The 25,375-nt window shown below is 53.0% G+C and overlaps 11 protein-coding genes across 11 annotated transcripts; 8 read left to right on the top strand and 3 right to left on the bottom strand.

Moving 5' to 3' along the window:
• Positions 1–264: 264 nt before the first annotated feature.
• Positions 265–1,576, top strand: P153DRAFT_371077 (Nitroreductase; the record flags this gene model as incomplete). The annotated part of the gene is made up of 2 exons (XM_033669180.1): positions 265–1,047; positions 1,248–1,576. The coding sequence occupies exons 1-2, from the start codon at positions 586–588 to the stop codon at positions 1,572–1,574; spliced, it is 789 nt and encodes a 262-aa protein (XP_033518601.1). The 5' UTR covers positions 265–585.
• Positions 1,577–1,936: 360 nt separating this feature from the next.
• Positions 1,937–3,535, top strand: P153DRAFT_426658 (RTA1-domain-containing protein). The gene is made up of 2 exons (XM_033672615.1): positions 1,937–2,963; positions 3,013–3,535. Exons 1-2 carry the CDS (start codon positions 2,077–2,079, stop codon positions 3,095–3,097), a joined length of 972 nt encoding a protein of 323 aa, XP_033518602.1. The 5' UTR covers positions 1,937–2,076; the 3' UTR covers positions 3,098–3,535.
• Positions 3,536–3,605: 70 nt separating this feature from the next.
• On the bottom strand, positions 3,606–4,605 carry P153DRAFT_371080 (carbonyl reductase). Its single transcript, XM_033669181.1, has one exon. It carries the CDS (start codon positions 4,565–4,567, stop codon positions 3,803–3,805), a length of 765 nt encoding a protein of 254 aa, XP_033518603.1. The 5' UTR covers positions 4,568–4,605; the 3' UTR covers positions 3,606–3,802.
• A 1,125-nt stretch (positions 4,606–5,730) lies between these two features.
• Positions 5,731–8,172, top strand: P153DRAFT_327230 (glycoside hydrolase family 17 protein). The gene is made up of 2 exons (XM_033665324.1): positions 5,731–7,709; positions 7,759–8,172. The coding sequence occupies exons 1-2, from the start codon at positions 5,995–5,997 to the stop codon at positions 7,910–7,912; spliced, it is 1,869 nt and encodes a 622-aa protein (XP_033518604.1). The 5' UTR covers positions 5,731–5,994; the 3' UTR covers positions 7,913–8,172.
• A 1,538-nt stretch (positions 8,173–9,710) lies between these two features.
• P153DRAFT_390762 (uncharacterized protein) lies at positions 9,711–10,094 on the bottom strand (the record flags this gene model as incomplete). Its single annotated transcript, XM_033670974.1, has 2 exons — positions 9,711–9,951; positions 10,036–10,094. The coding sequence occupies 2 exons, from the start codon at positions 10,092–10,094 to the stop codon at positions 9,711–9,713; spliced, it is 300 nt and encodes a 99-aa protein (XP_033518605.1).
• Positions 10,095–11,411: 1,317 nt separating this feature from the next.
• On the top strand, positions 11,412–12,318 carry P153DRAFT_351058 (uncharacterized protein; the record flags this gene model as incomplete). The annotated part of the gene is made up of 1 exon (XM_033666313.1): positions 11,412–12,318. Exon 1 carries the CDS (start codon positions 11,437–11,439, stop codon positions 12,316–12,318), a length of 882 nt encoding a protein of 293 aa, XP_033518606.1. The 5' UTR covers positions 11,412–11,436.
• Positions 12,319–12,642: 324 nt separating this feature from the next.
• P153DRAFT_137298 (alpha/beta-hydrolase) lies at positions 12,643–14,407 on the bottom strand. Its single transcript, XM_033662085.1, has 2 exons — positions 13,046–14,407; positions 12,643–12,960 (listed from the first exon to the last, which is right to left on the bottom strand). The coding sequence occupies exon 1, from the start codon at positions 14,228–14,230 to the stop codon at positions 13,046–13,048; it is 1,185 nt and encodes a 394-aa protein (XP_033518607.1). The 5' UTR covers positions 14,231–14,407; the 3' UTR covers positions 12,643–12,960.
• Positions 14,408–14,962: 555 nt separating this feature from the next.
• Positions 14,963–20,101, top strand: P153DRAFT_351063 (uncharacterized protein). Its single transcript, XM_033666314.1, has 2 exons — positions 14,963–15,248; positions 15,307–20,101. The coding sequence occupies exons 1-2, from the start codon at positions 15,213–15,215 to the stop codon at positions 19,687–19,689; spliced, it is 4,419 nt and encodes a 1,472-aa protein (XP_033518608.1). The 5' UTR covers positions 14,963–15,212; the 3' UTR covers positions 19,690–20,101.
• Positions 20,102–20,314: 213 nt separating this feature from the next.
• On the top strand, positions 20,315–21,576 carry P153DRAFT_371083 (inosine monophosphate dehydrogenase). Its single transcript, XM_033669182.1, has one exon. It carries the CDS (start codon positions 20,394–20,396, stop codon positions 21,390–21,392), a length of 999 nt encoding a protein of 332 aa, XP_033518609.1. The 5' UTR covers positions 20,315–20,393; the 3' UTR covers positions 21,393–21,576.
• Positions 21,577–22,085: 509 nt separating this feature from the next.
• P153DRAFT_371084 (1-acylglycerol-3-phosphate O-acyltransferase) lies at positions 22,086–23,754 on the top strand. Its single transcript, XM_033669183.1, has 3 exons — positions 22,086–22,790; positions 22,900–22,997; positions 23,050–23,754. The coding sequence occupies exons 1-3, from the start codon at positions 22,429–22,431 to the stop codon at positions 23,523–23,525; spliced, it is 936 nt and encodes a 311-aa protein (XP_033518610.1). The 5' UTR covers positions 22,086–22,428; the 3' UTR covers positions 23,526–23,754.
• A 60-nt stretch (positions 23,755–23,814) lies between these two features.
• Positions 23,815–25,073, top strand: P153DRAFT_435400 (putative short chain dehydrogenase/ reductase). The gene is made up of 2 exons (XM_033673143.1): positions 23,815–24,058; positions 24,112–25,073. Exons 1-2 carry the CDS (start codon positions 23,962–23,964, stop codon positions 24,990–24,992), a joined length of 978 nt encoding a protein of 325 aa, XP_033518611.1. The 5' UTR covers positions 23,815–23,961; the 3' UTR covers positions 24,993–25,073.
• The last annotated feature ends 302 nt before the right edge of the window (positions 25,074–25,375 follow it).

Here is a 25,375-nt window from a genome sequence, read left to right on the forward strand (position 1 = left end):
CCTGCCCTCAAAGTTTGCTTGGTATAGAGTTTTAGTTTTAATATTCTTAAGTTGTGCTACACAATTCTATTAGCCGAAATCCGCGGGTTTAACGAGCCCGTCTATAGGATACAGTAGTTGCAATATTATCTAATATATTTGTTTTTCGTTGTTGTCGTTTTTCCACGCTAGTTAAACCTTGTCTTGATATTCTTGAAACTTGCGCTCCACGATCCTATTGGTTAAATTACGCGGTCCTAGTGTACTGGTTAAAGGAATAAGTTATTTAACTATCGAGAATCTATCACATCCTCTCATAGTCCAAGCCATCCTGTAAGACATATTTTATCCTATTACCTTCACGCACGTACCAGCTTTTCCGAGTCTTTGACGACGTTTCCTTCAATAAGTGGGTCTATAGACTTAACACTTGTCTTCGTGATCGCCAGAAAGTCTTCACGTCATCGTCTGGTACCGCACGTTTGCTAGGGACTAGCTTCATACCACGCGTTTCCCTTGGCCGAAGTAATTTTGCAACGAGTCCCTCATACATAACTGCCGATAAGGACAGATCGATTGGTGTTACTGCTATCAATCTCTGCATCAATGGCGCAATCACTGAAGAGTGGGTGCCAAATCGCTCGAAGTGCGCTGCGTGGAGCCGGTGGGTTCAAAAGCGCGCGACTTGCCACTACTCCATCGGCCCTACGTTTACCTTCATCTTTCTCCTCTACTCGTTCGTCCACTGCCAGCTCTTTCTCGACAACCTCCGCAACCATGTCTACCCAGAAATCTTTTGTACAAGCTGTTGAAGAGCGACGCAGTCACTATCAACTCAACAAAGAAGCGCCAATCTCAGACAAGCAAATTACAGAGCTCGCTGAGCATGCTATTCTTTATGTTCCCTCTGCTTTCAATAGCCAGTCGACGCGCCTTGTTATCCTCCTGAATCAGGACCACGAAAAGTTGTGGGACTTTATTTTGGAGGTTCTGAAGCCATTGACACCGGAGGACAAGTTTCCTAAGACAGAAGAGAAGCTTGCTGGCTTCAAAGCTGCATACGGAACTGTACGTAATCCCTTCTTATTGTCGAGTGAAGGCGGAGGAGTTGAGGGCAGGTTGTGAGAAGCCGGTGTAGTCTCGTGCAGCCAAGCCAGCAACGACCGTAATCGGACCCGACATGGTTGATGCAAAGATTTCGAAACATATTCTGCGTCCGATTCGTTTCTATTCGCCAGTGTCCTGGTCTGTACTGACACGATTTACAGGTTCTCTTTTACGAGGATCCCGCTCCTGTCGACAAGCTCAAGAAAGACTATCCTATTTACGCGCATCAATTCGGCGATTGGAGCGAGCACGCCAATGCCATGCACCAGTTCGCAGTGTGGACTGCTCTTCACGCAGAAGGTTTCGGCGCCAATCTTCAACATTACAACCCCATTATCGACCAGCGGGTCGCGCAGGAATGGAGCGTTCCTGTCGAGTGGCAGTTGAGGGGCCAGATGGTGTTTGGTGGGCGCTCAAGCGAGCCAGGAAAGAAGGAGTTTGAGCCTGTACAGGGCAAAAGACTATTTGTGCATGGAGCCAAGCAGTAGGGAAAGAATACTATCTCTTCAGCATAAGTGCGTTAGAGCCTTTCTATACAACACTTGCGCTTATGTCCTGCCAGTGTCTTCGTACATTTACGCAACTAATTGTGCAGGTCCGCGGAACCAATGCGATCTGAACACACGGGTGAAACTGTTGCATACGCGAGGTCTTACGCGCGCTCGAAGCAGGCTAGCATGCAGGGTTTAATTAATCAAACAATGCTTTTAGTTGATACAATTCGACAAAAGTTGGCACTAATCTTACACCTTAGGCAGTAAGCAGCTATGCCAAGGTTCGTCGGCACGAAGTTTGACCGGTCGACAAGTGACTATCCAGGTTTGAGATCTTACTCTTTAATTCAACATGGGATTTGTCCAGCGCATTCTCGATATTGCCTGCTTTCTGGCTTGATCATTTAGGGTGTAGGATTCACCATTCTCTCTTCTACACACACCATCCGCGTCGGTTCCCTTCTTTCAGTACCTTATCATAGTAGCATTTCTACCTATGATGCGCCTCTCGTCCGCTACAGTACTGGCATGCGCCCTCGCCCTTCTTACTCCTCTCGTCGAAGCTGCGACAGCTAGACCAAAAGGCGACTTTAGAGAGTGCATAGAGATCACTCCTAACTGCCCTCTGGAAGCGACGTTATATGGATACTCCCCTATTCTTAGCGTCAATGCCTTCTTTGTCGCCATCTTCGGTCTTTGTTTCGTCGCGTCCCTAGGAATTGGAATTCTCAACAGAACTTGGACCTACACCATCGCCATGGGGATAGGGACTTTGTTCGAGGCAGCCGGATATGGCGGTCGCTTGATGATGGTCGACAACCCATGGAGCGAGTCTGGGTTTCGCTTGCAAATTGTGTGTCTCGTTCTTGGACCATCCCTCATCGCTGCAGCCATATACCTCACCCTCAAGCACTTTGTCCTGTACTGCGGGCCTCAATACTCGCTCATCAAAGCTCGTCTGTACCCATGGGTCTTCATTGGATGTGACATTGGTTCAATTGCACTGCAATCCATCGGAGGTGGCCTGGCAGCTGCGGGAGGCAAAAACAATTTCCGTCTCGTCAACGCCGGCAACAACATGATAGTGGCGGGTATCGCGTTTCAGGTCGCTACCATGGCGGTGTGTGGACTTTTGATGGTTGTGTACATTTTGCGATACCGCAAAAGCGCTCGAAAGGATACACTGGACGAGAAGAGCAGTTACCAAATTCAAAAGGAGCAGGGCACCGTGGCAACGTGGAAAGTCAAGGTCTTTGGGAGCATGGTGGTGTTGGCATACACAACAGTCCTCATTCGGTGCATCTACCGCCTGCCCGAGATGGCTGGCGGCTGGGGCAATCCATTAATGCGCAACGAACAAGAATTCCTCTTGCTCGACGGAATGTAAGCTGAGTCCTGTAATCATTGCGAATTTCGAACTGACTGATGACAGGATGATCGCTATTGCGTGTGTGGCGTTGACCGTTTTTCACCCTGCATATTACTTCCCTCCATTTGCCACATTCCGAATGCGGTAATTATGGCGAGCAGAAAGTCCTATCTCCATACAATAATACCCTTGACCTTTCCTTTTTACTTTTCCAAATCCTCTAGACGCACTTTTGAACACGATTTACATCTATTGCGTATGATTGTCCTTTCGGTGCCGGCTCCTTCTGTTCCAGACGACTTCTGCGGATGGGTGGTCAATATAATTCAATGACGAGTTTTCGAGGACAGACGTGGTATATCCATGACCATCAATGTATCAATTTGTAATTAAAAGCGTTTTGGCACGGGCACCACCATCTATTGGTACTAGAATTCTCACAAACAGTATATACAATTCACAGCAAGCTTATGTTCTCCATCCTCCTAGTCGGTACTACTTCATTGCGTCATTGACCATCATACACTTGATGTTGTCATTGGGGAATCAGAAAATGTATGTTGCGAATATAGAAGACGACAGACGTTCGCGAAACGGCTTCTCAATAAAGATTAGACAACTCTACAATGGTTGTATGTAAGGGGGGAACAAGGGTTTATCAGCTGATATTACGGATCTACGGTTGTCAACCAATCGGACAACACCATCTGAGGACGCGTATGCAGAAGCAAATGTTACGGTGTCTGACTGTCGGTGTTGTGAACACGTGAAGAACAAAGATGTTGTTGGATGTTATTGGGGCCGTCTCATCCGCTACGATACCCGCCACATGCAACCCATGGGCCCAAGTCGCTCAATAATGAATAAGCCCAATGTCATTGGTGAATGTTCCTGTTTCGCCGTTCGGTCCTAAGGTGCAAACCCTTACCAAATTCCCCATGGCCTGTCTAGGCGTAATCGCCCCGTTCCCGTTGTGCATATCCGTCGACACGAAACCAGGGCATACCATAGTGATCTTCCACCCCTTCTCTTTGAACTTCCTTGCGTAATGCGCAGCCAACATGTTGAGCGCGGCCTTGCTACACCGAAATGCAATGGAATCAATCTCATCAAGAGGACATTTAACAGTCAGGCGGTTGATGATGGACCCGAGAATGGAGCTAAGAAAGACGATACGTGGGTTTGGAGACTTGGACAAAAGCGGGATGAAGGCGTCAGTAACCAAGGCGTGACCAGAAACGTTGGTGTTGAATGTGTCTTGAAGCGCTTGTCTCTTCGTATCGAAGCATTCGTCTGCATCGCCGCGAACCATCATGCCAGCGTTGTTGACAAGAAGGTCCAGGCGCTCATGTTTCTTCTTGATTTCTTCTGCAGCGTTGCGAATAGAGTCGTCGGAAGTGATGTCGATGGTGATGTTCTCGACAGCGTAGCCTTCATCTCGTAGCTTGAGTGCAGCTAGTGACCCGGCAGCAGGAGAGCGGCAACCGAGGAGGATGTGGAAGTCGTGATCGCGAGCGAGTGTTCTGGCGAGCTCGAAGCCGATGCCGCGATTTGCTCCGGTGATGAATGCCACATCCTTGCTCTTGGGAAAGATGTTTGTGGTGAACAAGGAGGTCATGATGTTGGGACGTAATTATGGCTGAGACGAAAATGTTTGACGGTAGATTAACAAATTGAAGATGGACCAAGTGTGCTGTCTCGAGAATCGTACTGTACCTGCTCAGCTCGATTGTTCGAGAAAGAGCTGATGGTGACGATGGTGACTCCTTCAAGCGATTGGAACGTTCCTGCTCCAAGTGAACCTACTCAACTCTGTTTCCATGATGCATCGAAGCGCACTGAGAGAGCTGGATAATTCATGGTTATCAAATTCTGTATACTTCACGGCGCAAAATAAGGCAAGATGAGCAAACGCATGCATTTGGCTCGTCTCGAGAATCTCTCAAGTTTCTCATCAACAGCTATCAGATATGTGGTGATCAACATGGCTATCACGGACCCGGTTGTTGATGTAAGCAGGAGGATGGAAGTTGCAGATAAGAAGGGTACAGCATGACTTGGGTTACGTGGTCCCTGCGCTGATGTGCAATGTCGTGTTTCAGCACAACCATGGAATCTCCAGAGGTTGGACAGGGTCTAATTTCAACGACTGAAGCAAGTGGAGAGAGGTGAACGAGACCTTTTGCGTGCGTGACAGAGCAAGCCAGCGCTGGTGCGTGTGGAGGTCTTTGTGGGCAGATGGAAAACTCAAACGGCTAGAAAAGCTGGGCGGTGCATTGCCCGAACCGGCCGCGAGGAGAGTGTGGAGGGCGGAGAGTGGGCTAAGTACCGGTATGCGACAGATAGCAGAAATTAATACTGGGGCGGGAACGATTGTATTGGGAAGGGCATGGCGGATCCCAGCCGCCTATCTTTAGAGAGGGCTAGCAGGACGATTGACTGGGCAATGGACCGGCGGGTGGACCGGCGGGTTGGCGAAGGCGAGGTTGGGAGACAAAGACTCTGCGCGGCAGACAGACGGTCGGGCCAGGAGGCAGGCAGGCAGGCGTGGAGTGGGAAGCGTCAACTGGAGGGCTCCTGCTGGTCGGTGGTGTGTAGCGTGTCGCGTCTGGCGTGTGACATGGGCAGGATGTGGGATGGCAGGCAGGCGGCCAGGGCTGCGTGATTACCGGCGTGTTGAGAGTCGATAGTTTTCGGGGGTGAGGTCATCAAGGCAGTGGCCGCTAGGTAGCCGGTTTCCTAGTGAACTAACCAGGCCCGTCCATCAGCCTCTGCGTTGCACCAGCCCGTCCTAGCCGGCACACGCATTGCTGCACACCACACCACACCACCACACGCACTGCATCTCCCTCTGCCACGCCTGCTGCCCCTGCCCTGCCATTGCCCTCTGTTGCTCTCGCCGGCGCCGTCGTTGCCATTGTTGTCGCGTGAAGCAGCTCCCGTCGCCTCGTGCAGCCCCCAGGCCCGCCCCGAGACGCCCTCGAGCTCGTGCAGCGGCGCCGCCGCCTCCATCGCCAGCCGGTCTCTCGTCAGCCTCGTACCACCATGGCGCAGCCGCAGGGCTTCCACGAGCAGCCCGCCCAGGGGCCGCTCGCCGAGGGCCTGAGTGACGACTTCGCGCCGCCGCCGCCTGCCCATCGCGTCCCCGTGGGCATGCACGCCGACAACTCGTACCAGCCGCACCCCCAACACCGCCCGCTCGCCGACCCCAACGACTACTCGGACTACTCGACGCCCGGCCTGACGCCCGGCTCCGACAGCACGAGCGACAAGGCGCGTGCCATGTATTCGCAGCGCTCGTACGGCTCCAACGCGCCCCTCGCCCCTGCTGCCGCCATGCCCGCCGGCATGTATGCCGGCCATGGCTCGTACAGCTATCCCTCGCCCCACGGCGTCCCCTACTCGGACAGCCCCTACAACCGCTACTCGTCGTCGGCCCAGAACCTGGCGCCCCAGATGGGCCACATCAACCCCAACGAGGTGGCCGACGACGACGACTGGGGGCTGGGCCCCGACTCGCCCCAGAACAAGCGACGCTCCCGCACCTTTGCCCCCTTTGGCGCCTCGCGCGACGCCAGCCGCAATGCCAGCCGCAACGGATCGCCAGGTTCGTCCATTACCAGCGGCGTCGGAGGTGCCGGCGTCGGAGCAGCTGCAGGTGCCGGCGCCGCTGCCTATTCTGCCTCGTCGCGAGATGACGGAAGCGGCAAGTACAACGTCGTGCCCCTCGTCAGCGGCGAGAAGTCGGACTGGCAGAAGGAAGACCACCGCGCGAGGAAGAAGAACATGTGGATTGCCATTGCCATCATCGTCGTCATCCTGCTGGGTTCCATTCTCGGCGGTGTGCTGGGCTCCCAACTAAGCAAAGGCGGCAGCGGCCACAAGAGCCAGCAAGATGGCGGCGGCACAACCCCCGATGACGTCCAGTCGGATAACAAAGACGACCTGAGCATCAACTCGGCCGAGATCAAGAGTCTAATGAACAACCAGAATCTCCACAAGGTCTTCCCGGGCATGGACTACACACCCCTCAACACCCAGTACCCAGACTGCCTCCACGTCGGGCCCTCGCAGAACAACATCACACGCGACCTGGCTGTCATGTCGCAGCTGACTAACACCGTTCGTGTTTACGGTACAGACTGCAACCAGACCCAGATGCTGATCCATGCCATCGATCGCCTCGAGATCAAAGACTCGATGAAGATTTGGCTCGGTGTATGGCTCGATAGCAATGACACGACTACGACTCGTCAGATCGACCAGACATGGACAATTCTCGACGACTACGGCTGCGACTACTTCAAGGGCATCATCATCGGCAACGAAGTGCTCTACCGCAAGGATCTTACTTCCACCCAACTGCTAACCCACGTCACCGAGTTTAGACAAAATATCACCGATCACAAATGCAAACTTCCCGTTGCCATGGCTGATCTAGGCGACAACTGGACTGCGGACATGGCCACCGAGGTGGACATTGTCATGTCAAATATCCATCCCTTCTTTTCTGGTACCAAGGCCGAGGACGCCGCTGCTTGGACGTGGAATTTCTGGCAGGAAAAGGATGTGGCTCTCACCGCGAACAATGCAAGCATCAAACAGGTTATTGCTGAGGTCGGGTGGCCCTCAGGCGGCGGCACAAACTGCGGTGCCGCCTCATCTTGCACGGATGGCTCCGTCGCCGGTATCACCGAGATGAACCGATTCATGGAGGACTGGATATGTCCGAGTCTTAAGAATGAGACCGAATACTTTTGGTAAGTCTTTACACCCTGCCAAATCCTTACATGACCCTAACCAAAACAGGTTCTCGGCGTTTGACGAGCCATGGAAAGTCCGCTACAACGAGAAAGGAAAAGAGTGGGAAGACAAATGGGGATTGATGGACATTGACCGAAACCTCAAAAAGGGTCTCGTAATCCCGGATTGCGATGGCCAGGCACTGCCAAACTTTGATTGAACGACCGAGCGAACATTTTCCGCACATAGTGTAATGCATCACAGCTTGGCGTTTGCGGCGTACTGGACCATGTTTTGATATTTTCGCCAAGCTTTTGGCCATTTGGGGGGAACTACATGTACATTGGTGTTTTTGTTCATCCTAGAGGCGTACGACTTTTTTGCCCGATGGTTGTCATGTGGTCAGGACGCTGAGGTTGTACGTTTACATACATACAAGACAGAGTAGGCAGGCTCGTCTGGGACTGAGGATTGACAAAGTGATAAGTAGACGGCGACAAGCACTTGAAGCGTCGCCGTGGGAGGAACAATCATGTGGGTGAGAGCGAAATAGTGTAGATAGTTCACCTAGATGGTGGTATATTATGACAAGAGATACTTGATATATTCTTCGCCTTTTTCTCTGTCTTCAGAATCACTTGTCGATACCGACGTTGACAAGAGGAGTGGACACATGGTGGCACCAATACTGTTGGTACAGCTTCAACATCATGCAGGGCAATCTTGTCTGCATTGTATCTTGTGTATCGTGCTTCGCGTCATCTTACACAGACACAAAGTTTACTGTGACACGACACTCCCGCGTGTACGACAGCTGTTCTGTACGCCTTGGTTGAATTACTGTCGGCTTTAGCTAAAGTTAGTCTTTGACTTATTCATACATTTCCAGAAAGCATTTCATTGCATCATGACGATTGACGTACACAGGAGATCATTTCGGCAAGACAATCCAACGACTGGAAGAAATTAATACAAGTATGTAGGATTTACCACCCAGAAGCAGAGGCAATAACCGCTTCTTGACAAATGATTACTCAATGTACCGATGCGATTGTGCGTATTTGAGAGCCCTGGCAGCTTTTTGTTGAAGTTTGGATATGCTAAACTTGAAGATCAAACACAAACCTTTTACCGCTTTCAAAAAATATATCCTCGCCTTGACGGATCGGATTTATGTAACACAGTTATGTTAAACGTGAATCGAAATGAGACTGATTGTTTCATCTCAAGATCAAAAGGAAAAATAACATATTTGTTGTGCGAGGCTCATGTTTGCCTCCATCAAGCATCAACGCGTTTCGCGAAGCCAGGCACGGTCGAAAACCTCTGTCAGGCACGGTAAAGAACCTCTGCTAGTCGGAGAGGCTAGAAAGGGAGGTACCATTGGACACCATATAGACGTGTAGCGCTGCGAGGACAAGATACGCAGTGAAGGGGAATATTTACTCCACTCCACAGAATAGAAGGAGTTAACTATGCTTCGGAGATTCAATATCACAGTGTCAGCGAAAATTTTCACTTTTCCCTTGCCTGGCATGTGTTTCGACTCAAAGGGGTGAAATGAAACCTGGGTAAATACTACCAGCCGATTAGGCCGCCTGTGGATGAAGATCTTTATGAGATAAAGAGATGGTAATAGGACAAAGTTGCCTGGCTGCAAGCTAAAGATCTAAACTATAATAGGATATAATTTCCCAGCAATCAATCAGGCGGTCTATCCATCGGCGTTTGAGTCAGGCCCAGTGTCCGAACAGATTAAGCAACAGGCTGAACGAGACAGGTTTGGCATAGGCACTGTCAGATATTTCTAAAGGTTGGCATTGGCAACGAGCCGAAAAGACGGTCAGGCCTATGGCTGTAACGACAGTGTTCATATTTGTAAGGATCATAGAATACAAGATGGTAATAAACGACGACGTATTAGGTGTATGTAGCGCAAGATGTTCGTCCTCGTTTCGCACAATTATAGTAATGGGTATCATATCCTCAACTTCCATCAGTGGGCGTCCAGCATACGATCAAAGCACGAGAGCAAGAGCGGCAAAGCCCAATAGTCCCATCTCGACACCGCTTCCGTGGCTGGCAGCGCCAGTGAACTGGGCCGCGCTACCTGTACCTGTCGACATGCTAACAATCATCGGTTTCGTTCCGTTGCCTGCAGCGCAAGAGGGGGCCGCGACGCCAGATCGAGTTACCATGACATCGGGAGCTGCGGAGGGGCAGCCAGGAGAGACGGTGATAGTCGTGGTGGCAGATTGGCTGAAGAGTGTTAGTCGAGGTTACAGGTAAGGAAGTAGAGTATGGAAAGTCCAGAATGCGGAGTAGGAAAAAGAAAGCACTTACGCTGAGCAAGTGCCAACAGCCACGAGGGCGATGCTGAGGAGGGAGAAGGAAGACTTCATGGCGAGTTTGACTGGGATGTTCTGAGGAGAAGAGAGTAAAACAGTGACGAGATAAAGATCAAAAATTCAAATATAATGAGCGATGTTGGAGGTGGGTAGTAGCCGGTAGACTGCGTATACACAGCCTCGCTGTTGACCTGTACATATATACCACCGTCTTGATGGCAACACCCTCATACCAGCTTAGCGACCCTTGTTGCGACTACTCGAGTCACCCAATGTCAATTTCCACTTTGTGTAACTTTCCAGTATACTTTAGGTACGAACGTGCGCAAACTAGTCCCGGTCGCGTTCTTTTCCGGGCTGAGGCTTTTGTTTCGAGAGAAGAAGATCAGTGCTAGTTGAGGTAGCGCGTGACTTGTGTAGTGGGAAGAACACGGGATGTTTGTGGACTAACGATGATAGCCTTGCAGCGCTGCAATTTGTTATGCGGGGGACAGGAGAGAAAATCACTTCTCGGTCAGTCGTGAATCAGTGTATCGGTAGAACTGGTAAGCTGCACGTCTACCCATGATCCTTGATTCGCACTGGCACGATACCTGTCGATTTGTTTACTGATACATCCAGGACTTGCCCCCATCCTCCTATGATTGTCATATGTAGGACACATGAAAAAGGTATCGCCGCTGAAGCGCAATTTCAACAGTGTAAGGAGAAATTGAATAAGCAAGGAGTCACTCGACAAGGCTTCTCGACCGCTGCAGCCTGCCAAATGCAGATCTTTCCCTCTGTCATGTCCACCCGTTACAAACAAGTTCTGACGGATCGGTCTGCTTCCAGGGAAAACATCATCGCTCGGATGTGGAAATTCCCTACCCAAGCGTCCCGATACGGCAAGGTGAAAAGCGCCTCAAAGCTTCTTCGGTCTTAGCATCAGGGCAGCGAATCGTTGGATCCGCTAGCCGTCATAGTGAGCTCCATGATTAGCGTACGCCTCGGAACTGACATATCCGTGCTCTGTCAGGTAGTGCTTTTGCGGGGAAATTGTGCTCGACGCATGGACAAATTGCGATTTCACTAAGTCCACTACTGATTTTTGCTAGAGGTGCAGGGGCAGCCACGATGGTTGTGTCAATGACAAATTCGGATGCAATCTACGCCTCCACCGGGACACGATCTCTCCGTGAGCGAGGAGATCGATTACCACTTTGGGAAGACTATGAGTGACAGCGGGTTAGAGTTGAAAATGTCTCCTTCAGAAGGATAGTCGGTCAAGGTGTATATAAGAAAAGAAACTGTCCGAGCAAATAATCATCATCCACAGCTTCATCTTCTTCAACATCCTACCACCGATCCTCCTTCATTACCTCTCAACGCCTCTTCAATCTCAACCAACTCCACAATGAAGTCCACCATCTTCTCCACCGTCGCTCTTGCAGCCTTCGCCTCTGCCGCTCCCACCAAGCGCGCTGATGGCCCTTCTGATGCCGACATCCTCAACTACGCCTTGACCCTCGAGCATCTCGAGGACAACTTCTACCGTCAGGGTCTCGCCAACTTCACTGTCAGCGACTTCAAGGCCGCCGGCTTTGACGAGGAGACTTATGCACGCATCACCACTGTCTCCAAGGATGAGGAGACGCACGTCAGCTTCCTTACTGGTGCTCTTACCGCAGCAGGCGCAAAGCCCGTCGACGCATGCACCTACGCCTTTGGTGTCACAGACGTCAAGTCTTTCCTAGCCACCGCCTCCGTCCTTGAGGGTGTGGGTGTGTCTGCTTACCTCGGTGCCGCTGCCGACATCATGTCCAAGACCTACCTGACCGCCGCTGGCTCCATCTTGACGGTCGAGGCCCGTCACTCCGCCTACGTGCGCAACGTTATTGGCGAGGCTCCCTTCCCTTCGCCGTTCGATAGCCCATTGGGTTACAACTCCGTGTACACACTCGCCGCACAGTTCATCACTGGCTGCCCTTCAACCAACGCACCCCTGCCGGTCAAGGCCTTCCCCCTTCTGTCTGCTTCCAGCACTGCCTCGCCCATCACGACCAACTCCACAGTCACGCTCGGCACCTCAGGCTACAAGATCGAGGGTGATGTCTACGCCGCATTCATCACTGTCACCGGACCCATCTTTGTCGATGCTAAGGCGGTCGATGGTGGCTACGAGGTCATGATCCCCAAGGGTGTTGCCGGTCAAAGCTACGCCGTTCTTACTTCGTGCAACACTTCTGCCACTGACGACACCATCGTTGCTGGTCCTGCCATCATCGAGATCTCGTAGATATCTCTGTGGATGTTTCGAGAGGATTGAGTGCTACTGGTATAAGGATCAGTTTCGATGTACATATTGATAGTCATATACTTTAATGTTTGGTTGATAATGCAAAGATCTTTCTACTGATTTGTGTTCTCTCCAATGATTCCACCATGATTTGTCTGTGATGTTTATCTTTGCTTATGCCAGCATCCCTACTCAAGTTGGATATTCCCCAACTACTTACTTAATTGCAAAGATAAAGTTGCTTGAGGTCATGTTCACCCAAAGTTGCAGTAAGGTCGTGTCAATGTGCTGTTGAAATCTGAATAATCCGTGTATGAACGGTGTGGCAAATTTGAGTAACCAAATGTAATAACAATTTCACGTTTACACACAAGTTGATAGATAAAGCATGCCCGACAAATCGTAGCTCAGGACAAGGCGAGGAAAATGGCGGTAAAGGAAGATTACAAAAGACAGGCGTTATCGGCCAGGCACCGAAGCGGTATGCAAAGACTGGTATAAATCATACAAGCGTGATGCGATAAAATCGCAAAGTGGACATGACAAGGACAGGTGCGTAAAAGACATATCGCATGAGAACACAGAACAGGTACGTAGTGTCGCGTGAAGTGTTCGGTTGCCATAAGCCGGCCTGGCTAGCAGCTGGTTGATTCGGGTCAGCATGTCTCAGAGGAGGGTGATTAGACAACATTGAGCAACCTTTGTATGTGAGAGATGTATCTCGTACCTAGCGAACCGCCTCCAGCCCCTCAAGAAACGCCAAAATTTCCTCAACTACCTTCTCTGGCTGCTCCTGCTGCGGCCAATGCCCAGCTCCCTCGATGAATCTACATCCTCGAAAATCCGCACAAGACTCGGAGAAAGCCTCCAAAGCGCCAGGCTGCTGGTAATTACCCCAATCTTGTTTGCCTGAGATAAATGTACTCGAACACTCAATCTTCTTTCCTGCAAACAAAGCGACATCATCCATTCGCCCGGGGTCCGTGGTCGTGCGGTAATAATTCAACGCGCCTTGAAATGTTGTTCGTTGCCACTCCTGCACGTAAACCTCTAGATCGGAGTCAGACATCCAAGAAGTTGTTGCAGCAGCGTCCTCGTTTTCCATCATAGCGGCGATGGCCTCAGGCATGGATTTGTGGCGTGGCATGATGTAGTAATGTGGCATTTTGGCCAGTTCAACCGCCGTCCAACTCTTCAGTGGAGAAGGATTGTTTGCCGAGTAATTCGCAGATTTGACATGCAAGTAGCCCCGGAGGAATGTCTTGAGCCCTTGTACGGGAGTCGACCATTCGCGTCCTGCTGGCTCGGTGCTGTTGTAGTATTTGTAATGTTTTCTCGGTTCTGGTAGCTTTGCAAGCTCAGCCTGAATATCGACGGGTGGTGGTGGTATGTCTCCCTCGCCGTGTGCTAAATTGAAGGGCAGAGTTGCGGGGGCCTTGAAGGGATGGCTCATCATGACAACACTATCGAACAGGTCTGGTCGCATCAACGCACTCATTCCACTTGTCACAGCGCCAAAATCATGACCAACGATGCACTTTACTTTTCGATATCCCAAGGCATGCACTAAAATGACAACGTCTCTTACAACATTGGTCAGCCGAAACTGCTCCATGTCCGTCTGCTCGAACGATGCAGTATCCCAACCTGTCGTCCGTCCGTAACCGCGCTGGTCAAAAGCAACGACATAGTAACCTGCTTCTGCAAGGGGACGCATTATTTTTCTCCAAGAGAAGGCGAGCTCAGGATAGCCATGACACAGAATGATGAGAGGCTTGTCGCGCTGTGGAGTATATCCCGCCTCCAAGATGTGGAAGGTAAGGCCGTTAGAGGGGCAGTGGACGTAGTTTTCTGAGACTCCTGGGGGAAGTGGCAGAGGGGGGAGATGAGTGGTTGTGGAGGTTGGTGTCATGTTCAAGATGGAGTTATAATTTGGTATTGGCGCTCAGTTGCTTTGTGCTTTTGTTCAGTTGGGTTCGAAGAAGGGTATGTTGTCCCTCTCTCTGATATAAACTGGCAAGGCGTGCGATACGGATTGGTACTGGATTGCCATCTAGGGGACTACATGCGGGGAAGCTCTTCAAAGGCAGGATAAACATCCGATGGTCTCGGAAAAGCGGTGGTGGCAGTAGTCACCGTCGGCCTGTGATTGGTCGCCAGCGACTAAATCCATTAAGTCTCACCTGTGCATTACCAAAACAATGGTCCGTGAGACCAAACAAACACGGTGCCATAAAGTCGAGACGCTACTCGGCTCAGCAACGGAATGTGCCACATGTCAAATTGCAAGGCTACGTCATGGACGTCTGTGGGGCTGCTAGATTCGGAGCCGTCGTGGTTCGCGTATTGGCTGCTTACGAAGTGGCTACATGGCCAACGCAGGGCCAGCGCGAGGTGTATGCAAATGGGGGTGTGGACGCAGGAAGAAGAAAAGATGGAGAGTTGTTTCGCGATGCGTGGTCACATCCTGTGGCACGGTTTGACGGTGGCTGAGACGAGGATGTGTTTGAGCTTGTGCCTGCGCTGGCACCTGGGGCCTGGCGTCGATCTGCGTGGAGACGTGGTGATCGTCCAGGAGGAGTGTGACGACGCGACAACAACACTTTGACTGCACTGGGCATTGTACGCTGGCGTTTGCTCAGCTGCTATTACTACTACTACTTCTCCTATAACACCTACACTGCTGCTACCACGACCACTTCCTACTGCACCCACTCGCCGCTTATCGCCGTGGCTAGGGTGCGCCGTTGACATCACGGCGTGTTGGTGTGTGTTCTGTTAGCGCGCGACATTGTCGACCGGGGCTCGATTTTCCATCGCATTACACATCCACGGCCTCCCGGACTTGTTCAGCCACGGCCATGCAGGCGCATTAATCTCTAATCCCCCTCACTATGTTTGGCAAACGAAGACGCGCAGCGTCGAATCCAGTGCGTGTGTCCCACCTGCTCTCGCACGACGCCTTGCTAACCACCCGTCGCCGTGCAGCCCCTACCGCGGGTGTCGCCCGCCCCGAACGCATCCGCCTCGGTCGCCGCAACAAAGGCCTTTCTCAGCAGCCAGCAATCCAATGGCGCCCTCTCTTCCGCCGCCGCCGCCGCCGCCCTCCGTTCGCACACGCCGACGCCGACGCCCGTAGGCGACACCGTCACCAAGCGCATGATGCGCCGCGGGTCCATGTCGTCCAACGGCAGCGCCATGCCACAGCGCGGGGGGCTGGAGCGGCGCGGCAGCTCTGGCTCCATGACGGAGCGGTCTTTTCGCGCCGGCAACCCCGCCGAGCCTGTTCCCCCTGTGCCCTCGGTGCCGAGCAACCTCAGGGGCGGCGGCACGCTGCATCGCCGGTCGTCCAGCCACGAGCCGGTGTATCGAGTGGCGTCTCCCGGGCCGCGCGGTGGAGGGCGCGGTATGAGCCTGGACCGCGGCGCTGGGGACCTGGGGGGACGTGGACAGCAGCGACCCGCGAGCCACCTCATGCAGGTTGTCGAGGACGACCAGGACGACGCTTCGCCCTCGGTCAACTTCTCGCGGCCCATGTCGCCGGGCGCGAAGCCGTCGCCACCCATGAGCCACGGCTGGTTTGCGGCGCCCGTCGTCGACCAGGGCGCGGTGCAGCGCGTGGCCTCTCCGGCGTCGCAAAGACGCCCGCACACATCGTCGGGCCTGACGGGCTACCAGGCCCACGAGACGCAGCACGCCATCCAGAGTGCGGCAAACGCCCCCGTCAAGACGCACCGCACGGCCTACAGCGTCGAGAGCGCCCGGCTTGCGGGTGGCAGCATGCGGGCACAGCCCAAGGGGACAGCAGTGCAGTCCAGGTCATTTCTGCCGCCCGCGACGAGACAGGCCCCGCGCATCGTCGACCCAAAGTCGCCCAACGCCGTCTACGACCCGGACACGCGGAGCTTCATCCACAAGCAGGACGCCATGGCCCGCCACCGCGAGCTGCACAACGAGCCCGAGCAGCCCGCCCAGCACTACGTCGCACACCACATCGACAGCCTGCGCCCGCACCCCGTCGCCCAGTCAGGCACCAGCAGCCGCCGCAGCCCGGGCCCCCTCCGCCCAGCCGTGGAGCGACCGTCCACGCCCCCGTCGTCGGCCTCGTACGTCGCCCAGCTCACGGGGAGACCGCAGCAGTCGGCGCGTTTTGCTGGCGCTGGCGCTGACACGGACGCTGACAGCCCTCGCACCGTGTCGACTGGCCCGAGTCGCAGATCAGAGGACGCTCCCGTCACCCCTGCCCGCAGCACGGCAGCCAGTCAGGACCATGCAAGCACCCGCTCGGCCAACGACAGCCACCTGAGCCCGCCCCGCACCGCCCACTTCGCCTCTGTCGCGGTCGAGCTGGGAGCCGAGATGCACCAGCCACTCCCGCGCTCCTCGTCTCCATCCAAACCTGCCTTGAAGCACTCGCCGTCTGTTTCGTCTCGCCCCCGCTCTCCTGCTGCGTCGAGTGGGCGCCTCCTCGGCAGCCAAGCTGCAAGCGAAACCTCGGATACAATGTCAGAGGATGGCTTCAGGAGGAAGAAGAAGAACATTCGGGTCAGCTTCGACGAGACACCTGTCGTGAATTCATACACCGAGCCCGAAACACCTCTTACCCCGCCGACTTTAGTGTCCCAGAGCCGAGACGAGTTTGGAGACTTCATGCAGCCGCGGCCAGCTCTACCCTCATTTGGCAGCGTTCGGGACAAGGAGCCTCGACGCGACCAGGATGACGTGCCGCAAAAGGTCACCGAAACCGTTTCCACCCCCATGTCAGCTTCTGTGAGCTCAGTTGGAGACCCACTGGCTGCCTCCACCGACTCTGCACTAGCCGGCATCATGGCTCGATACCATGCACAGAGACAAGTCGACGCCTCCACGAGATCCGAATCCCTCGCACCTGGCGTCACGCCAAACGAGGGCAGTGGCTACGCCTCGGACTCCAGCACCTACTCGCAAGCAACCGACAAAAGTGTCGGCATTCAGAAGCACGGCGGCTCGTTGGAGTCATCGCAACATTCTGGCGCCGTCGGGCTTGAATCATCGATCAAGCCAACTGTGCGGGACACCGCTGCGCCTGCGTTGCCCACAAGTCGCAGTTCAGAAAACAATGCGGATGTGCCAGCCATTGCCCTTCTGCCAGCAACGCCACGCGCATACGACATCCCCGAACCGAAATATCAAGACGTAACGACGCCCGGAGACTTGAATGATGATAACCGCAAAAGCCAAAACAAGCAGACAGATTACGCCCCGATGGCTTTCAAGGATGTGTCTGTCGAGCCGGAGCAGCAGACGGGGATATATTCCCAACAAGCTGACAACACCGACGACGATAGTAGTGTTTACAGCGATGCTTACGAGGACCTCACAGACGCGGAGGGTGGTTTTGCTAGCATCGATGCAGTTGCCAACAGCCCTGTCATCTCTCCATCTTCTGGCCTGCTGTCCTCAAGGAGTGCTGAAAGTCCCTCGAAGCTTCGACAAGGAACCACTGCAGAGGGCCACGATTATGCCGACGTAACTCCCATGCAGGGTTGGGATGCTGCCAGACAACATTGGAGTGGTCTCAACCAGGCCCGACAGCAGTCGCCGCTTGACGAGTCTGCTGTAGGAGAACAGTCACAAGCTGCAGCCGAGGCTTCTCGCGCCCTGCAAGCTTCCACCGACCAGCAGGAAACACATGTACAGCATCAGGCCATGCCTGAGGCAGCTCCTAGAACTTCCACGTCTTCGCAGGTCTCCCCATCGCCAAGCAAGCCTCTCAAGTCAGCCTTGAAGAAGAATCTTACCCCTCAATCAGCACCTCCAGCTCAACCTCAGATGAGGAATACAATGAGAGGCGCAGCGCCCAACCAACGACTCTCATCCGGACCCCAGATGAAAAAGACTATGCGTGCCGGCACGGTTATCAACCCAACCTCACAACCCGAACACCAGATGCGCAAGAGTATGCGTACAGCTGACTCAACCCCCACGCCTGCTGTAGGTCTGGCTGCATCGCGCTACAGTACATTACCCACAGAGAAGGCAGAGCCTCGTGGAGCGCTCCAGAAGAGGCATATTCCGCTTGCTCCTAGACCACAAAGCATGGCTGCCCCTGCTTCCACGAGAGCAACGGCTCCAGTACCTACGTATGATAGTGACTCGGATGCCTCAGTCAGTAGCTTCCAGCGTGAACGAGCCCAAAAGCGCGCTGCGCGAAACCAGGGTGGGCAGTACACAATGCGCAGTTCCATGAGAGGATCAGGCCCCGCGCCGACCATGCGAGCAAGTGCACCAGCTCCTATTCGTTCCATCTCGCCTCCCGCATCTCCGCCGCCTACACTCCGCAGATCGTTACGGCCATCATCGCCGACCAATGGCACTGCGCCGTCTTCGAGATTCAGTATCAGATCGTTGTCGCCTATGGGGAGATTTAGAAACAGCAAGGCTGATGATATTAGACCATCTTCACCCATAATCCCAAAGAAGATAAGCGTTGAGAAGCAGCCCAAAACCAAAGCACCAGCTACGATGCGCTCTAAGGCTAGCCGTTTCGCGGACTCCAGTGACGAAGACAATGATCGACCTCGCCGCTTCCAAAGCCGGTTTGCTGATTCTGATTCCGACGATCCAGCTGACTACGAACTCCCAGCTGACTTGGCTCCGGTGCGCGGCATCCCCAGAAAAGCCGGCACAGAAGATGGTGATTCGACAGATTTGGAGGAGGAGGAAGCAGAAAATGAACCAATCCCGTCTGCCCAGAGCAAAGCAGCAGCAAATGTAATGACTACCAGCCCCACAAATGGAAACCCAAACGGGCAAGGCACGGCTCTATCTGCAGGCTCCCTGCGCGACAGCAAGTATGCCCCTACGTCACCCGCAGCGGGAATCGACAATAAAGTGAAGGCGAAGCGCAGCTTCTTCGGCCTTGGGGGAAGAAAAAAGACTTCCGACTCTATCGCATCCGTCTCGCAGACACCCTCCGCACAAGTCGACATCCCCATGCCTCCTCAACAACGTAACCGTGACCTCGGCCTCCCGCTCACTCCAATTGACGAGGACAAGGACATCGGCGCAGTGCCCCTGGCATCCCTACTCTCTACCTCGCCAAATCAAAAACGAGCACCCAAACTCCAGCGCCACTCCACTCCCGAGTGGCCCTTGCAACAACTCCCTTCCGTTCCCCCAATTTCTGATGACGCCCGGCCGTTGAGTTCAGATGGCATCGCACCCCGACGACCTCGGTTTCAGAGTGGCAGGCGTTCGAGCCAGTTGAGCCATGATACGACGAACACGGCGCCCATTGTGGATGGGAATGGACGGAGTGTGTCCTATGGACGAAGTGGGAAGAAGAAGAAATTTCAGGGGCTGAGGCGGGTTTTTGGATTGACTGACTAGACTTGGTCGATTCATGACTGACGTGGGTTCTAGGTATGTGCGTTGTGGCTTTGTAAGCAACGAACGGAAAGCGTCGTCAGATTCTGCGCGCTCGAATCAGTCACAGATATTTGTCAATTCTTTTGTTTCGAGGACGTCAATTATCTTGATGGGATGCTATCGTCCGAGCAAATTTTCGGGAAGAGATTCCCATCAACCACCACTTTAGTGTGGCTCTTTACGTTGGACTCACCAACATTCTCCTATGTTATTCTCAGCAGGTGGTGGTTTGTGGATTTTCGCGCGACAATGATACCATTGGAGATAGGGACACGTGCGCATCGACGCAGCGACTTTCGTTACTTGTTTGTACATGCTTGGATAGGTTGATGCCATGTGCATGTACATAGATAATTTTTAATCATCCCTGCCTCTGAGCGTCGAAAGTGTTTGCATTTTCAAAACTTGGACTTAGGTCACCTCTATTAACAGTAACGAGCTTCATGTAGGTGAGGCCTTCGTTCTACCGATCTGATTCGTCGGCATGCAGACCCTGGTAGAAGGATGCGGCCCTTCACGTGTGGGGTAGTACCTCGGCTCACTCACTAGTCTGTACGGGTATACAAGCTACATGCTCATGCATATTCCACTAACATCCCTTCCAAAACAGAACAACGTCAACAGTTCACTCTCCTCAGATCAAATTTCTCCCCGCTTACTTCAAAATGCCGATCAAAACATGGCTCAGCGAGAAACTCGGAATCCGTATCCCTCTGGTGCAAGGCGGCATGATGTGGGTAGGTCGCGCGGAGCTCATCAGCGCTGTCGCCAACGCAGGCTGTCTAGGCTTCCTGACCGCCCTCACACAACCCACTCCCGAAGCACTTCGCCTTGAGATCCGGAAAACAAAGTCTCTGCTCAAACCCTCGGCTGTACAGTTTGGCGTCAACATCACTCTACTTCCATCGATGAACGCGCCGGATTACGCTGCGTATGCGAGAGTCGTTGTCGAAGAGGGTATCAAGATTGTGGAGACGGCAGGTGACCCAACGCCAGTGTTGAAGTACCTGAAGGACAACGGCGTGACGGTTTTCCACAAGTGTGTTACGCTGAAGCATGCGCTGAGAGCGGAGAAGTTGGGTGTGGACTGCATCAGCATCGACGGGATAGAATGCGCCGGACATGGCGGCGAATACGACACGACGTCTCTCATGCTCCTCTCGCTGTGCGCCGAGCAGTTGAAGATTCCATACCTGGCGTCTGGCGGTTTCGCAAATGGAAGGCAGCTTGCTGCTGCTCTGGCGCTGGGGGCCGTAGGAGTGAATATGGGGACGCGTTGGATGTGCACAGTTGAATCGCCCATCCACCAGAACGTCAAGGACGCGATCGTCAAAGCCACGGAAAATGACACTGTTCTTGTGCTGAGGAAATTCCGAAACACGACCAGACTTCATAAGAACGTCGTATCGATGGAAGTTCACCAGATCGAGAACACAAAGGAAGACGTCAAGTTCGAGCATGTGGCACACTTGATGAGCGGCCAGAGAGGGAAAGAGGTTTACGCAACTGGTGATGTCGATGCTGGGGTGTGGAGCTTGGGCATGTGCGCAGGGTTGATTCATGATGTGCCGACGTGTGAGGAGTTGGCGAAAACCATGGAGAGGGATGCTATTGAAGTATTGACACAAGGAAACGCGTTGGTGGTCGAGAGTGCGAAACTGTAGGTCGCTTGATTTGCATGTTGTGTTGTTTAGTACAGCGGTGCTGTTGTCCGATTTTACTTTCAATTTCTAGAACGATAAATCTAATATGTAGCTTTTGGTTGACGAAATCATGCAACAGCTTGACAACTACAACTAAGCTTAGTGTAGAAGACTTATGCCTGGAATTTTAGCAGTATACGCCGGACTGCACTCTGATAAATCTTAGTTATGTAATTCTGTGGCATATAGGAGCTTAAAGAATTCCACTTACTTCCTGCTTTCACGGTCGATCGAGAAGCAGTTCCATCGGATGTAGATGTCTTTGAACAAACTCAATGTACTTTTCCATCGCGTCTGAACCTGCACAATTTGCATTGTGTCTTCTGTAGCAGCAGTGTTCGACAATGATTCTACATGCCGAGTCAAGTTTTTTGCTGCTCGTCGAAGATGAACTGTCCAAACACATGTCAAGATGTCGGGCAACGCGATACGAATGTTGTGTTTTGTGATCCCTGTTCACCTCGCATCAGGTACCTACAGATGCAAATTTTGCATGTGAAAATCAGACGCACATGACGTTCGGAGCCATTGCACCTGCATCTAACAGATTGGTTTGCAAGTCATGCGTGCACACACGGGAGGAAGGAGCATGGGGCCAGTTGTCTTAGAATGCTTCCCCAGAGCTTCTCCGGGGCCCCGCAAAGTAACAGGACGTAAAGACGTCTTGTTTCTCCTCTTATAACTCCACTGCCTTGTCGTCCAAACACAGTGACCAGAAAGACGAGGATTCAAGCTGACGTGCTTGGGAAAGCTTGATCCCTGCTCCTTCTTTAGCGAGACTGCGAACCTCGGCGCCTATCATCGTGATCGCAAAAAAAGGTGGTACAGTCCATTTACGACACATCACTCGCAGAGCTCTGGACGAATTACCCAGCTCTATTCCAACGCCCACGTCCACTCGCCACATACGACCGCATTCAGTCGCATGCCGCGCGCATCGTAACGACGACCCAATTACATCTTTCCCGACCCAGCACCGCACAGCGTAGTCCGCGCGATGAGCTGGCTCCTCTACCTTCCTGCCAGCCTCGCAGCGCTCATAATGTTCCTGCGGCTCGTCTCCCTCGTATTGCCCCGCGGGCCTGCCGACATGGTCCGCTTCGCAGCCTTTATGGTCACCGCTTTCATCATGCTTTTGTTTTCCGCGTCGTACGGCGTGGTTGCGAGCATACTCTGCAGATGCGCGGGGTACGGTGGACTGAGCCAATGGACAACTGGCCGGTCATTCAAGTGGCTCATGTGGTGGACAACGGGTGTGACATTCAGTGTGCATGACAATGGAAAGAGCGTGGGAGGAAGGAGGGGCGGAGAGGAGGCGTTGTTGGAGAGGCCGGCAGTGTTTGTGGGAAATCATCAGTCGTGAGTGAACTTGTCGGCGGGTGCTGGGATACTGGGAGCAGACAGCAAGCTCCAAAATACAGCATCCCGCAGTACAATACCACCATGTGGTTATACTGACATTTCACAGAGAGCTTGATGTGCTTATGCTGGGCTGCATATTTCCCCAATACTGCTCCGTCACTGCAAAAAGCTCGCTGAAGTGGATGCCCTTCCTGGGCTGGTTTAGTACGCCGTCTCTCATTCTCCTTAACATCACACTCGCTAACTGATCTCCAAGTGTCACTCTCAAAAACTGTCTTCATAGACCGTGCCAACCGCGCCACCGCCCGCGCGGCCTTTGACTCTGCTGTTGACACCATGCGTTCCTCCAGACAGAGTGTCTTCATCTTCCCCGAAGGAACACGTTCCTACGCCTCCGAGCCCACGCTTCTACCCTTCAAGAAAGGCGCTTTTCACCTTGCCGTGCAGGCCCAGGTCCCAATTGTGCCCATCGTCTGCGCAAACTATAGCAACGTGCTGGATGCGAAGAAACGGAGGTTCAATCCTGGCGTCGTGGATGTCAGCGTCCTACCTCCAATACCAACAAAGGGGCTCACTTCCGCGGACGTAGATAGGCTGGTAGAGAAGACGAGGAACGCCATGATGGAAGAGCTGGTGAGGCTGAGCCATGTCAGCGGGACGGGGAATGGGGTACCGCTGCCGAGGGCGTCTGGCGCTGACAATGCACGGGGGGAGCTTAGGAAGAGGGTTTAGAAGACATGGAGAGCTTTACACGAGTTTCAGTCAGGATTAGTTGATGTAGCATCGGTGAGGTATGGGTTGGCGTACACGGCGTTAAGGCACTTGGGCATTTAACACAACGGCAGCGCGTGGTGGCAGTCTGTACAGTTAGTAGTTGAAAGAAAGCTCGCGACCAGGGCACTCATAGCCGCGCAGCACGAAAGAATAGAAGGCGTGAACAAACGAACCAAACTGGTACTGGAAGATTCCGGACTCTACTCTACCGAGCGAGTGCCCCGCAATACCCCTCATCGCACGTCCCATTGAAGCTATGATGTGGTCAACTGAAAGGTCTTCTTTCAGTTTTATACTGTTCACAATCGTGTCAGAATTGTATCTCAAACCCGTCACTCATCACCTCCAACAGCATTGAACAGCGTTGAAAAGTTGAGACGTTTTATTTGCAAATATGGAAGCCCAAAAGTCAAAATCAGAGAACGAGACTATGAACCCAGAGGCCTATGATGTGAAGGGAAAGAACGCGATCGTCACAGGCGCTGGATCCGGTGTGGTCGCCCTACACTATATCGAATACAGTGCTATACTAATGAATGTCTAGGAATCAACTTTTCCTTTGCAGCCCTCCTTTTAAGCCGTGGCTGCAATGTCCTCATCGCTGACCTGTCTCTTCGACCTGAGGCCAAGGCTCTCCTTTCCCAATACTCCGATCAGCCTCGCGCGGTGTTCCTTGAGACCGACGTGACGAACTGGCCACAGCTCGAACGAATGTTCTCCGTCTGCACACAAGAGTTTGGGGAGGTAGATATTGTTTGTCCAGGCGCAGGAATTTACGATCCGCACTGGAGCAACTTCTGGCACCCCCCAGGTGTCCCTGGTGGAGAAAGTAGGGATACGGCGGATGGAGGACGGTACGCGACGCTGGATATAAACATCACTCACCCCATTCGTGCCACACAACTTGCTATACGGCATTTCCTGAACCCTCCGCCCGAGAAAGCCAAAGTGAGTGTCGACAAACCGAAGAGAGTGGTCATCATCAGTAGCGTCGCAGGCCAGATCAGCAACTTACACACACCACTCTATAACGCAGCCAAACACGCCATGAACGGATTTATCCGCTCTCTCGGGCCCCTTGACGCGAAATTCGGGATTAGAGTGAACGGCGTAGCACCAGGCATAATCAAAACACCGCTGTGGACTGAACATCCAGAGAAGATGACGTTCTTGGACGAGAATAAGGATAAATGGGCCACGCCTGAGGAGGTAGCAGAGGCAATGGTGAGATGTCTCGAGGAGTCTGATCTGGGTGGGGGGACTATACTCGAGGTTGGAGCCACACAGACAAGACTTGTAGAAGCGTTGAATGATCCAGGGCCGAGTGGTGCGGGACATACGGCTAGTAATTTACAGGAGCAGTACAACGAAGTGTATGACTGGCTGGGGGATGGAAACTGGGGTGTTGGGAAGGCGGACGTGTAGATGTACGGGCTAGTATGAGTAGCGTGGGTGATATCTGTTCAATAGTCTGTTTCTGACGGTATTGGAATTCAAAGATTTCCTGTTACTACGCGTAGCAGTGACTCCAAACGTTTGCGTGATGAGCTCGAGGCGATGCTAGTCGTGAGCTTCTATCTTACCAGGCGCGTGAATAGCACAGTTTCATCATGGCTGGGGAGCTCAAACAAGCGTTCTTGGAAAGCTTGTAACCCGAGAGGGATGGTCGCCCTTCAAAGAATTCATTACAAAGCATGTATTTGCTGACTGGAACCATACGTAGGATGGTTTGCCCCTCCGTAAAAGTCATACGCCAAAAGTGGAGCTACTTTCATGCGGAGTGGATTTCCACGTGCAAAAGGGCCGCT

Source organism: Dothidotthia symphoricarpi, assembly GCF_010015815.1.
Source record: "Dothidotthia symphoricarpi CBS 119687 unplaced genomic scaffold P153scaffold_24, whole genome shotgun sequence".
Lineage (NCBI taxonomy): Eukaryota > Fungi > Ascomycota > Dothideomycetes > Pleosporales > Dothidotthiaceae > Dothidotthia > Dothidotthia symphoricarpi.

What these genes read in the sequence shown, in the direction of transcription:
- P153DRAFT_371080 (XM_033669181.1), bottom strand. Translation starts at nt 4,567, where the DNA reads ATGACCTCCTTGTTCACCACAAACATCTTTCCCAAGAGCAAGGATGTG.
- P153DRAFT_351063 (XM_033666314.1), top strand. Translation starts at nt 15,213, where the DNA reads ATGTTTGGCAAACGAAGACGCGCAGCGTCGAATCCA. An exon ending in GACGCGCAGCGTCGAATCCA is followed by an intron (nt 15,249 to 15,306) that starts GTGCGTGTGTCC and finishes GTCGCCGTGCAG; the next exon opens with CCCCTACCGCGGGTGTCGCC.
- P153DRAFT_371083 (XM_033669182.1), top strand. Translation starts at nt 20,394, where the DNA reads ATGCCGATCAAAACATGGCTCAGCGAGAAACTCGGAATCCGTATCCCT.
- P153DRAFT_426658 (XM_033672615.1), top strand. Translation starts at nt 2,077, where the DNA reads ATGATGCGCCTCTCGTCCGCTACAGTACTGGCATGCGCCCTCGCCCTT. An exon ending in TTCCTCTTGCTCGACGGAAT is followed by an intron (nt 2,964 to 3,012) that starts GTAAGCTGAGTC and finishes GACTGATGACAG; the next exon opens with GATGATCGCTATTGCGTGTG.
- P153DRAFT_371084 (XM_033669183.1), top strand. Translation starts at nt 22,429, where the DNA reads ATGAGCTGGCTCCTCTACCTTCCTGCCAGCCTCGCAGCGCTCATAATG. An exon ending in TTTGTGGGAAATCATCAGTC is followed by an intron (nt 22,791 to 22,899) that starts GTGAGTGAACTT and finishes GACATTTCACAG; the next exon opens with AGAGCTTGATGTGCTTATGC. An exon ending in GCCCTTCCTGGGCTGGTTTA is followed by an intron (nt 22,998 to 23,049) that starts GTACGCCGTCTC and finishes CTGATCTCCAAG; the next exon opens with TGTCACTCTCAAAAACTGTC.
- P153DRAFT_137298 (XM_033662085.1), bottom strand. Translation starts at nt 14,230, where the DNA reads ATGACACCAACCTCCACAACCACTCATCTCCCCCCTCTGCCACTTCCC.
- P153DRAFT_327230 (XM_033665324.1), top strand. Translation starts at nt 5,995, where the DNA reads ATGGCGCAGCCGCAGGGCTTCCACGAGCAGCCCGCCCAGGGGCCGCTC. An exon ending in AATGAGACCGAATACTTTTG is followed by an intron (nt 7,710 to 7,758) that starts GTAAGTCTTTAC and finishes TAACCAAAACAG; the next exon opens with GTTCTCGGCGTTTGACGAGC.
- P153DRAFT_435400 (XM_033673143.1), top strand. Translation starts at nt 23,962, where the DNA reads ATGGAAGCCCAAAAGTCAAAATCAGAGAACGAGACTATGAACCCAGAG. An exon ending in CGTCACAGGCGCTGGATCCG is followed by an intron (nt 24,059 to 24,111) that starts GTGTGGTCGCCC and finishes ATGAATGTCTAG; the next exon opens with GAATCAACTTTTCCTTTGCA.